General features: G+C 41.9%; 1 protein-coding gene across 2 annotated transcripts in view; it reads left to right on the forward strand.

Annotated features, from left to right (window-relative positions):
• Window positions 1-1048: 1048 nt before the first annotated feature.
• LOC311235071 (uncharacterized protein) overlaps window positions 1049-13369 on the forward strand; it is a 36783-nt gene continuing 24462 nt past the window's right edge. The window contains exons 1-5 of one of the 2 annotated variants that reach the window (XM_084322414.1): window positions 1049-1182; window positions 5261-5463; window positions 6809-6910; window positions 7088-7183; window positions 7918-8028. In XM_084322414.1, the coding sequence (XP_084178540.1) occupies window positions 1155-1182; window positions 5261-5463; window positions 6809-6910; window positions 7088-7183; window positions 7918-8028 (540 nt within the window). In that variant the 5' untranslated portion in view covers window positions 1049-1154. The remainder of the gene's footprint in view (window positions 1183-5260; window positions 5464-6808; window positions 6911-7087; window positions 7184-7917; window positions 8029-13369) is intronic. The other variant, XM_084322415.1, reaches the window with a different exon arrangement.

The raw sequence follows: 13369 nt of genomic DNA on the forward strand, positions 1-13369 counted from the left end.
TGCTGTATTCGTTTATGGTGGGAGTTGTGGATTGGAATCTCCGCGCGTGCGTGTATATTTTCCCTAACAGATATTCACTTCCGTGTTCGGGATGCGCGATCTGATTGGCCACTGACTGTTAGGAGTAACGCTATTGGCGCTGAGAGAAACGTCAGTGGCCAATCAGATCGCGCATCCCGAACGCGGAAGTGAAAGTCCGTTAGGGAAAATATGCGTTATTTTAAAACCTAGCCGCATTTTGCGGAGACGCTCTCTGATTGGCCACTGACATGTTTGCCCAATCGCGTGATGTGTCTTTGCCCATTTCCGGGTCTAACAGCAGCAAACTACCTAACGCCTAGTTTATCACTGGTTAGGCTTAGGCGACTCTTTCGAAGTTGGTTAAGGTTAGAGTTTGGAATCAGGGCAGGTGTTCTATCGCCCTGCTCTAAGACAAACTCTAACCTTAACCAACTTCGAAAGAGTGCCTAAGCTTAACCAGTGTAGAAACAGGCGTCGGCCTTTAGCTGGTCGTCCGTACTAATACACATTGGCCGTATTAGGGGGTGGGAAACTGATGGGTGGGGATCGGGCGTTGTGGACAGCGACTCCTACAGGTCGGTTGGTGCGCCTGCGCAGTAGAATCAGGAAGTGTCGGGGGCAGCGTGAGCCTCCCACGCGTTACTCCTCGCCACTGAGAGATCGAGCTGCGCAGGTGAAAAGATGCGACTGCTGTTCCCTCAAGTACTGGAGGGGACTTGTGCTATGACTTAGTCCACATTGCAGCCGGCTTGTGGGAGGCAAGAAACAGCGTCCGTGACAGGGGAGGGTTGAATTGGATGATACGAAATTGGGATGGGAGAAAAATATAGAAAAATGGGAGAAAAAGTGGATCAAAAAAAAAAGAAACAGACGTCGGCCAATCAGAGAGCGTGTCCGCAAAATGCGGCTAGGTTTAAAAATAACGCTGAAAATATACACGCCGCAGGAAGCGGAACTGATCTCCACAGCCACTGTGTTTCAGGGGAAGCGTTAAGCGCAACACTGAACTGACGAACAAGAAGGCGGAACAAGTCAAGAGGTTTCTGACAGAAGCAATATTAACTTGTTGAACAAGTTGTTCGCAAAATTAATGTTACGCACTATGAATATATCGGCAATATAACATACACAAGATGGAAGGAGATATTTCAAGTTTAAAAGGTGAGCAACACAACTTCAACGTAGTCAAGAAAGGGATGTGTAACGTTAGCTAACCCCGTAACTTCATCGACCAATTCTAGCTGCTACATCACGTATTGTGGGCGCGATATTTGGTGGAGAGTCCTTCCCCCTATCATGGCTTTGAGATAACAACCGAAATATTCAAAACAAGAGACTGTTCGAATTACAAGTACACGATTAACTGATATCTTTTCAACGTCGTAGTTCGTGTTTTGAAATACATGAATGTGAATGAGCCATCAGTTAAAAACAAAGATGGCGGCGAGGTGAATATGGGTTGCCATAATATCTATGTGGGTTGCTCCCTGTTTTATTTAACTTGATCGGAAATGACTTCTACTTTGTTTACTGTTGTAATTCCATGATTATGCTGCGTTCGTTTATAGTCGGGAGTTGGTCAATCGGAAGTGGGAAACGCGCCACCCTCGACCTAGATGCGTTCGAACGTCAAAGTCGGAAAAACATTTATGCACAGGGATCATCCCTATGTTCCCCGGGTCCTATGTTCCCCGATTGATTGATTGAAAATTGTATTAATTGTTATTATTTTATTAATTATTAATGTCCGCCTTGTTTCGAACTGGTTAAGCTTAGGCCCTCTTTCGAAGTTGGTTAAAGGTTAGAGTTTGGAATCAGGGCTGGTGGTCTAAAATGTTCAATCAATCAATCAATCAATCTGGGAACATAGGACCCAGGGGCTTGTAGTTGTATGCTTTCTACAACGCAGTTGGGCGATTTGCGAATCTGATTGGCCAGGTCATTTCTGGTCATGTGACATGTACGCCCAATCCTGGGACCGCAAGTGTCTACATCTACACTGGTTAAGCGTAGGCGCTCGTTCGAAGTTGGTTAAGGTTAGAGTTTGTCTTAGAGCATGGCGATAGAACGCCAGGTGCTTTGCAGGCTGTTCGACGTGGAAATGGGCAAAGACACAGCTCGTCACGCTATTGGGCGCACATGTCACATGACCAGAATCGCAATCGCCCAACTGTGTTGTAGAAAGCATACACGCGACCCGGGGAACATAGACATGCTCCCGATGCACATATGGCTGGGTGATATGGGGTTAAAATCTGGTTGATATGTATACAACATCTTTTAAGTTATGGAAAATGATGTGGTAATAAAGGCCTAGTTTCCCATTATATATAATGGTGGTAAAATCTTGTCTTCATTGTAGATTACTTAATGGCAGGGGTGTAAAGTACTTGAGTAATTGTACTTTGTTACAATACTTAAGTACTGTTTTTTTGGAGATTTGTACTTTACTCGAGTATTATCAGGTTTGTATATTTGTACTTTTACTCAATTACATTTCAGAGAAAAAAAACATACTTTTTACTCCTTACATTTAAAATGCAGACCTACAAAGTACAAATCTTGCAGGTCCAACTATTTTAATTAGTATATTTGTTTCTCTGGCCAAACTAACGTTAATGTTATTAATCCTGCGGCCGCACTTTATTTAATTTTAAAAACAGCCAATCAAATCCCCATCAATGGGAAAATGAACCTGCCCATACCCATGCTGATTGGTCCATGTGCAAGACTAGAAAGCGGGGATCTTTGATTAAACACCTGCTATCAGAAGAATAGACAGTCGGAGTGACAAGCTATAGAAGATGGCCACAAACGATAGTATGAGTGATGAAGAGGACGAAATGGAACATTTCATTGCCCCGGAATAAAAAAAAGGTTTTTACTTTTACTTTTTAGTACTTAAGTACATTTAAAAGTAGAAACTGTTTTTTTGGACAGATACTCTGACTTTTACTTGAGTACGATTTTGAGACGGTACCCACACTTTCACTTAGGTATAATTTCTGGGTACTTTTTACACCCCTGCTTAACACACTGAGTGCCAACAACGAGAAATCTTGTTGTTGGCCGCTAGGGCTGCAACTAATGACTATTTTGGTAGTCGACTAATCTGTCGATTATTTTTTCGATTAGTCGACTAATCAAAAAACAATTATATAATTTTATTTTTTTTGCACTACCTATCTTTGTGAAAGTGGCTTCTCAGCTCTGGTCCAGCTGAAGACAGCAGAGGAACAGATTGGACATTGAGCATGACCTCAGAGTTGCTTTGAGACTCTTGTCAGGAACAAACAACATCCCCACTCCCCAGTTATCCCATTAGTTCCCCCAAACTTACTGTCGGTCTGTTATGTTAAGCTAAGAAGTCTTCAGCTGGCTGGACCAGAGCTGAGGCTGCGGTTAGATTTTCGTTTCGTTTTCAGATGAGTTTCGCTTTTCCAGGTCGCAACGGTAGCGGTAGGCGAGTCACACTTTTGTTTTGTCACCTGAGCACAGTGATGGATGTAGTACACTGCCAAAGCAGTAGGTGGCAGTAGGTGGCGAACATGAAGGCAATTTTCAACCAATCAGAACTTGAATGTGCCAATACACTTCCTGCAAAGAAATGTCAACACGCCGCCATCTTTAAATGCCTCGGCTATTTAGCCAATGCAGCACTTATTTTTCAGCAAAGTGTAATAAAAGTGCAATAAACAAAACGGATACATTCACTGTGTGTTCTGCCTCTCATTTGTTGATGAAACAAAACTATCATCAACACAATTGACCACCAAGAGCGGAGTTTAATCTCATCGACGAGCTGTCATTTTGTTAGCTTACATGCTAACGTGATAGGAATATGCCATTATAACAGTATAGCATTGTGGCTAGAAGCTAACATTTAGCTCACGTTAACCAGCCAGCACCAAACTGATGATATCGGGAGCTATCAGTAGCTAGATAACATTAGAGACAACGCCTCGTGTATTAAACAAAAGTGAATAGATGACTGGGCCATTTTGTTTAATGCTTGTTAAGATTGAAAGAGGAGCTTGAGCTAACAGGGTCTGATAGCTAACGCTAGCTCACGTTAGCCAGCTGCTCATGCAATCGGTAATGCTAGCAGAATGAATGGATGTAAACTTTATTTAACATATCGCAGAATGGGTACAATACAATACGGCTCAATACAAACAATTGTTAAGCGAATGCAGACTGTTGTAGCTTGGACTGGGGTCCTTGTAACAATAACTTGACAACACATGGTAGCTGCAGCTATAGCTCTGTTGTCACCGGACATTGGTGAGAGCACGCAGATGTGGGTATCTACTGCGCATGGGCGTTGAGCAACAACGGCTCCGCGCAGATTACACAACACGTTGTCGACGAGTTTTTGGCGTTATTCCAAAACGGAAACACAATTTAGCGTTTTCAGTAGGGCTAAAACGTTTCCTGCCAAAACGGCATTTCTATCTAATAGGGACAGCAAACGTATTCAAAAACGTATTCAAACTAGCACAAAAACAGTGTGTGTAACAAGGGCCTGAGAAGCCACTTTCACAAAGATGGGTAGTGCAAAAAAAATTATAATAAATTTTTTTAATGACTAATCGACGCAACAATTCCTCGTCGACGATTTCTTTATAATCGATCGTCGATTATGTCGACTAATCGTTGCAGCCCTATTGGCCGCCATTCGTTGAGTGCCAATGACGAGAAATCTCGTTATTTAATCGTTATTTCTTTTATTTGCGATATCCATTCATTTTTCATCAATCCAGCTTCACGTTATCATTGGGACTGTCTATGAGCTCGAAAAGGGCAAATACCGCCCCCTATCGTCTCCCGGATGGTATTGCACCCATTGGAATGGACTCAATGAAAATGCATGTGAAAAGAAAACTCCGGATTCCACATTTGACTTCTCAGGCATGTAACCGAAGACTATTGCATTCATTGCGGAATCCTTTTTTTCTAGACATTTTCAAAACTATACTCTTATTCAAAACGGTATAAAACGGAAATGTACCGATGAAAGAACAATCCATTTCGTACATGTTGACTGCAAGCAAGTCATTGATAAGCGACGGTCGTACTAGACACATAGCCATAATTTAAGATATAGTTTATGCGTTCGCAAATGTGCTCGCCCTCTCATTGACTAAAGCGCTGGCACACGAGCGATAAATAGCCCACCCCATGCTGGCAATCAAAGTGTTAATGGTATAAATAAAATAAATGTGTGTCCTGTGTTCAGGTCCTCCTCTTCCTCTCTCCTGCCTGCGCCTTCTGATCCCACCACTTCGGTTGGTTTCAGCAGCGATCTGGCAGATTGTCCAGCATGAAGTTGTGGCTGATTATGGGATGCTTGAGGAGTTTGTCTCCATGGTGACGGAGATTGTTCCTGAGCTACTGACCAGGAGACAGCGGGTGGAACTCATTCTCGGTCTCAGAGCACGGGTGAGGAAGAGTCTCTCAGGAAGTAGTTATGCTATTGCTTTGGGTATAATTAAAGCACATTCGTTTCACCAAATTATTGTATGGATTTTGCAGTCTGATTGATATGTTTTTTAGGCACTGGGGGAAATTACATAGGTACTCCTTGTTGCTTGGACAGTTTTTTTAAGTTTTCAGATTAACAAGCCTAAATAAGATGTTGAGAATTATTGCTCGTTGTGATGTTTATTTGTTTATTGTTATTTGCATTTACAAACATACATTCTGGAATAAAATAAGTAAAAGAAGAACAGTTAAAGCCCAAGGGCTTATAAGCGACCTCCCCTCTTAAACCTATATAGGATAACTACACAGAACCCCCCACACACACACATTTTGCACAAACTCACATGCACATATCCCTCTCTCATACACACAGATACATACAATACAGCATTGTATAACAATTATAATGTTGAAAAAAAGACTACTCACAAATACTACAGGATCTGTAGTTCTTTTTTAAGCTTGCTTTTAAATGTATTGAAAGTGAAACCGGTTTCTGTTAGATTTTGTATATCATTCCACATCACTGCACCTTGATAGACAAATGAGAATTTGGCAACAGAGATCCTACAGAAAGGAATGCGTCATTATTTCTTCTTGTGAGATGTGCATGATAATGAGAATTAAACTCAAAATAACTTTGAAAGAAGTTAGGTAAAGATGAAGGAAGACCAATTACTTTATACATAAGAACCCCAATTACTTTATACATAAGAACCCCTGTTTGGTACTTGTTGACCTCATAAATTGTGAGTAGTTGCAGTTGTTTAAATAATGGTTTGGTTGGGGCTAAATAAGAAGAGTTGGTTGCAATTCTTACAAAGGATTTCTGAGATCTATGGATTTCTTGTAAGTAAGAAGGGTAACAAGGTGACATCAATTAATCAGTTAGCTGTGCTTTTTGGAGCCAGGCAGGAACACTGCCTACCTAACCCCACTGCCACTGAAAATGTTTTTTACTTGGGGGTGGTGTAGCCAGGCAAGGAAGGACATTATTAATTTAAAATGTGTGTGCTACACCCGCCAAAACGCCATGTTCAGTAATACAAGGGAAGAAAAAAGCTCTGGAAAATAAATAGACTTGTTAAAAAGTTAATTTCCTGCCCTGCACTCAACACATCCACAGATCCAAGGAGGTCATATAGCAGTCTTGTCTTGTAACAGATATTTGAGTGCAGGGCAGGAAATTAACTTTCATCCATCACCCACCCACAGTGGCTGCCTGGTGGATTCATAAATTCACCAGACACTTTAATTATTCTATACAACAACATTAACTCTTCCTCTTGTGGGCTGATTTCAGTTGATCCTGGAGTTGTGTCGTTCTGAGGCGACCGCTGACCTTCAGGTTATTCAACCACATCTAGACAGGATGCGCACTCTCAGAGCACGCTTGGACATTGAGGTATGTGTAATCCTATAGCTATATAATTATAGCTTTCAATGGATTTGAAATAACATTGGCACGGGCCCGGGTTTATGGGAAATAATGGTCTTATGAGAATGAACCCACACATCCACACTCAACGATGCTATTTAAAAGCCTCTAAAGTGGCATCTGTCATTTCCTGCTGTGTTGTAGGTGGATGATGCAGGTGTGGATATGTCCGATCTCCACTTTCTGGGTGTTGTTGAAAGTCTGCTGAGAGATCCTGAAGAGAGGGAGAACTTTTTCCAGGTCAGTGTCAACATGTGCCTTTTTACTTTCACTTATACTTTTCCTACTCCTCGGATGAATAGCAGTGCCTATGAAATCTAGACTAGAATATAATTTTGTTAGACTAGAAGTCTTTATTTGTCATGCAGTTTTAACACACACGAGATGGGCGACCCACAGGAACACACACACACACACACACATGCACTGAGTCGCAGATGAAATGTCTCTCTGCACTTTTCCCATCCCGTTGTCCTTCCCCCCATGGGCAGCCGGGAGCAGATAGGGCGTCAACGTGCTCCTGTCCGTCTTCGTCAAGGACGCCACAGCGTTAGCGATCTGTTGTGCATGTTTTTCCATTGGGTTTATCATATCGAAGGGGGGGGGGGACCCTTGCGAGCACGGGGAGAAAATGCAAACTCCACACAGAAAGGCCTGGGAGATACCCCACCTGAGTACCTGGCATCATCGAACCCTGGACCTTCTTGCTGTGAGGCGACAGTGTTAACCACTACACCATCGTGCCGCTCCCATGATCCTGAAACAGTTAGTGTTCTTATGACCCCAGAAAACAAAGTACAGTTTGTTTTATGCACATCCCATTTCTGTACAGTCTAATATTATCTATATATTTTTATTAATTAATGTGATTTCCACACCTAAACAGAGATTGTAGTTGTGGTGTCCCTAGTTTTGAGATTCTTCTGTAGGTTTTTTGTGCTTTACTTGTATGAATCCCTTTTTCTTTATTCCAGGAGGTGTTCCCAGAGGAATTCGGCCCTATGTATGACAAAGCAATACAGACGCTGATGTGCCACTTTCTAAACAGGCTTGAAAATCTTCTTCCCACACAAACCGTACAACAGGTAAGAAGATAAAATAATAATAAAGACACTTTAAAAACATTTAATAGTTTGTAGCTAAGGGGCTACACAACCCTGACTGTATTTAAATGATGAGACTGACAAATACTAAATAATTAATTAACCAATACTAAATATAGTACACAAAATGGCGGACACTATTAACAGGACAGGCTTACCAAGTTGAATTATTACATTTAATGTGTAACATAAAAACACACATGTAACATATCACATTAATATCCTGGGGCTAATACAATTTACATTGTATTAGCAACCAGTATCCTAATTATTATTATACAATTTATATATCACAATGTCCGAATGAATTATACAATTTATATATCACAATGTCCGAATGAATTATACAATTTATATATCACAATGTCCGAAGATTTTTTTTTTTAACCTTTATTTTACCAGGTAGTCACTTGAGATCAAAGATCTCTTTTTCGAGCAAGACCTGGGCCCCGTTCCCTGTACCTGGCTAACTGAGTTAGCCGGATAATTTTCAGCATAGCTTGACTTAAGCCAGACCTTTCCATTCCCCGACGCTCGATTGTCTAAATCACTATGACAACAGATCAAAAAGTTTGAACCTGGTCGAGGGCAGGGTTAAGTTCAGTTAGCTGGATGAACTATGGCCACACCCCCGCAAAGAAATCCCAGCTCCCTTCCTGAAATATTTCTCACAGTCTAGATCCCATTATGCCATTCTGAATTATGTTTTTGTGCTTCGTTTTAAATGTAATAGGTCTGCAGTAACGCTGATAATAAATCATATTCAGCCTATGAATTTACTTTGTCCTATATAATGCACGTCATATTTATACGGATACGGCGCTCGCGAGTCGCGACACACAGTTATTTTAATAACGGACTAAACGGATCATTGCAAATGTGAATCCCGCTGGGATATATATATTTTTTTTATTATTGATCTTTTTCCCCCTCCATTTTCCTCCGATTTTTCTCCCATCCCAATGTTAGTCGTATGCCAATTCCCAGTCCCTTCCTGGTCGCTGCGCACTTACCCCCCACAGTCGGATCATCTGGGAGAGTGGAGGCTACCACGTGCTTCCTCCGACACACGTCCAGCCAATCACCGCTTCTTTTCACCTGGCAGCGCGGATTCTCATTGAGAGGGCGTAGCGTGTGGGAGGATCACACTATCCCCCTCAAGTCCTATCCGCGCTTAGCAGGCGCCCCGACCGAACTGTAGGAGTCGCTGTTTACAACGACCCGGACCCACCCCGCCAGCTTCTCCCACCCTCTAATACAGCCAATTGTATTAGTGTGGACGGCCAGCCAAGCTGGTGACAACCCCGGAGCTGTGAGCTGGATTCGAACAGGCGAATCCAGCTCACAGCTCCGGGGTTGGTGACTAACGCAATCTCCGCTCGGCCACCTAACCGCCCCCCGCTGGGATATTTTTAATTAATGAAACCTATTGGGTGTTTGGCTCTGATTAGTTTAATATTCTTCGCTGTGTATTTGCTTAACGGAGCACCCAGATGCGTTTCATTCAAGCTGAAGCGTCTATGCGCGGATTGTGGATATGAATTATGAGGAATCTGAATCTGTGGAGTATTTAATTGTATCACTGTGACAGTGTCACACGTTATTGTGATATTGTAACTGGGATTAAAATATATGAGGAGATGCGCTGTTTGATGGATTTGATGACGTGACGTGACTTGATAAATTGAATGAGCCTTTGACGTTTTTGATGAATGAATTTGAGAATGCATTTATCTTTTCAAGCACTGTTATCTGATGATGAACATCACTGGTATAAACCAAATGGTAATCAATTCAATGCATGTATGGATTAGGTCCGAAACAGATTAAAACCTGATTAATAGTGTAACTGCAAGCCTCCCTCCAAGCCTCTCTTTGGAAACCATGTATTTATATAGTACATAATACCTAAGTACATACAGATATCCTCATGATATAATTCGTATCAATTAGATATACTATTTGGGCTTGTTTTTATCGTTATTCTGAAAGAGCTGAACTAATTATTTTCGCTAGCAAGATCTCATTTGATTATTCATTCCATAAGCCTATACTGCCAGCAGGCACGCCCATTCTGCAATCTGTTAATAAAGTTTTAAATCAATCAATCAATCAATGCCGTTAGAAAATCAGGATTTCTGCTATCGACACTTGCTGTCTTTTCAGCTGAGGCGGGCGCGCGCAATTATCCTGAGTCTCAAGTCTGGTTCAAATGAACGAGACTGAATCCACCTTCGAGGAACAGGAAAATCCCGGATTCAAACATCGGGTTAATTGAATCTGGATAATGGGACTCTTGATCGACTTAGTTGAACCAGGTACGGGGAATAGGGCCCTGGCCAAAATGGCAGCAAAACAAAAACAAACATACAAATTAGGGGTGGACGGTATGGTCTAAAATTTATATCACGGTATAATTTGAAGCATAGACGGTAACGGTATATATCACGGTATCATCGTTTTTGATTAAATTTTTTTTTTTTTTTATATAATTATTTTTTTTTTATATAAAATATATATATTATATAATTAGACTTGTACTTGTATTATCTGCGAGACATCGCCACCACGCAACAAGCTCCACTGTCTGTGTGTACATTAGTAGCCTCTAGCTACGGCCAGGATTCTCCGGAGCTGCAGCTGGACCTATACTCGAGTAGCCTCGAGCTACGGCCAGGATTCACCGGCGCTGCAGCTGGGCCCTAGTATTGGTATAACGTTAAATCACATTCACAAGCCCTCAGCTCGAATACGCATCGAATCAGTGTTATAAGACATTGATATCAGGAGCTATCTGTAGCTACTGCTAGCCGGATATATAACGTTAATACAACGCCTCAGTGAATTATTTAGTTCAATGGGACATTTCGTTTTGAACGGTGAACTAACTTGTGTTAACGTGAGCTAACGGCTAACGGAGCTATCATACACGTCTACTCTCTACTAGACTTGATGGAGCGTTTGTTGATGTCAGGAGCTATCGGTAGCTGGCCGACTAGATACCGTTCGGTTAGACAATGCCTCATCATGTATTAAACTAAAAGTGAATAGTTGACTGGGTCATTTTGTAACGGTAGCTAAGCTAACGTTAGCTCAGGGAGACGTCCCGTCCCACTAGACTACTAGACGGTCTAGACCCGTGTTTACATGCGTGCGGGAGGGGCTGGCACGCCCACTGCGCGAAGCCTCCTAAATAACTTTTTCCAGTTCGCACATATCTATTATCTATGACTAATTCTATCTATTTTTAGGGGCAAATACGAGTGAAATAGTCGCGCTGTGGTTACATGACGTCATTGCTATTTTAGAGCTGCACTACCGGTTACACGGTATAGGCAAAATCCATACCGTAGAGCAAATTCATACCGTTTATACCGTATACCGTTTATACCGTCCACCCCTAATACAAATACACAGACAAGAGACATAAAAGGCAAAGTGCGGCAAGGGGATACATTTGAGCTGCAGCAAACAAGATTGAATGGGATTGGGGGAGATTGGAGGGTAGGGTAAAAAGGTAGAAAGAGGATTGCTGGAGGATTGCTTTGCAGGAGGTTGCTGGGGAGAGAAGGTCAAGTTAAAAATATAACACCACAATATGCAGTGAAGTAATGACATTCTCCCATCTCATTCTTTAAAATGCCCTTGATTTGAACTTTAAAATCAGATATGGTAGTGAGGGCCTGCAGTTTCAACGTTTTTTTTAGAGGGAGCAGAGAACATGAAGGCCCTTTTCCCAAACGCTGTGCGGGTTCTGGGTACTGAGGCATATAAATAGTCCTGGGATCGTAAGCTGTAAAATGGGTTTGATGTGATGGTGAGGTATGAACCGAGGTAAAAAGGGAGCTGACCAATAATTGCTTTATAAATGAAGGTGTACCAATGAAGCAGTCTACGGGCAGTTAACTTTAGCATACAGAGTGCAATGATGGGTAAGTGATCTATATCCGGTAATAAATCTTAATACACCATGGTAAGCAGTGTCCAACATGTGTAGTGAGGTGGAGCAGGCATTCATGTATAAAACATCACCATAATCTAATACTGGTAAAAAAAAGTTGCAGCAACTAGTTTCTTCTTTGCATTAAAAGAAAAGCACGATTTGTTTCTGAAAAAGAAACCCAACCTCACTTTTAGTTTCTTAACCAGGCTTCAACGTGTGGTTTAAAAGACAAGCTGTCATCAAGTAAAAAGCCAAGGTATTTAAAAGTTGACACAATCTGAATTGGAATGCCTTGCGATGTGTGTATAGAGGCAAGACGAGGCACTTTTGTTTTGGATTTAGTAAAAATCATAATTTAATTTTTTCCGGATTTAAAACAAGCTTTAGTTGCTGAAGTTGGGATTCTATTTCTTTAAAAGTATTTTGCAAACTTTCCAGAGCTTTTGTCAAAGTAGTAGGGCTGACCTTCGAATTTTTTTTGGAATTCGAAGCTTCGGAGCCGAGATTCGATTTTAATTCGAAGCTTCGAAATTAAAAAAAAATAATTATTTTATTTATTAAAAAAAAAAAAAAAACGTGTACAGCACTTTGTTCAACTTTGTCAGTGCTGTAAAGTTTAAACCTTTTTAAATCTTAGACAAACGAAACACTTTGCTTTCATGAAATATTGTAAGCCGTCATTTGAGGCTTTATAAAAGCAGCACAATGAACACAAATCTGTCAGTGCCGAGTCCGACCTCATCTTAACACTTTCTCTGCCAAGGACGCCTAAACTCGTCATTCCCCGCCATGTTCATTCTGCCAATGACGCCGTAACACGTCATTGAGATCAATATTTAAAAGATCACGCTTATTGATTACAGTGTTGGTACTGTAAATACATAATCGTCGCTGTTCTGATGGCCGGCGATCACTTGGTCTTCAGATGCCTCGACGGAAAATCAATATTATTTTTTTTTATCTACTTTTTCTCCCATTTCAATTTTTCTCCCATCCCAATTTCGTATCGTCCAATTCTACCCTCCCCTGTCTCGAACGCTGTTAGGCCATGCCTCCCACAAGCCGGCTGTAATGTGGACGAAGCCATACATTGCACGTGTCCCCTCCGGTACTCGAGGTAGCAGCCGTCGCATCTTTTCACCTGCACAGCGCGATCTTTCAGCGTCGGGGGTCTGCGTTTGGAGGGCACGCCGCCCCCGTCGCTTCCTGATTCTACTGCGCAGGCGCACCAACCGACCTGTAGGAGTCGGTCCACAACGTCTGATCCCCACCCATCAGCTTCCCACCCCCTAATACTGCCAAATGTGTTAGTATGAACGACCAGCCAAGCTGAAAACAATGCAGAGAGCTGGGCTCAAACCCAGCGTCTCCTGCATTGGT

The sequence above is a fragment of the Notolepis coatsorum genome, assembly GCF_963971535.1.
Source record: "Notolepis coatsorum genome assembly, chromosome: 10".
NCBI lineage: Eukaryota > Metazoa > Chordata > Actinopteri > Aulopiformes > Paralepididae > Notolepis > Notolepis coatsorum.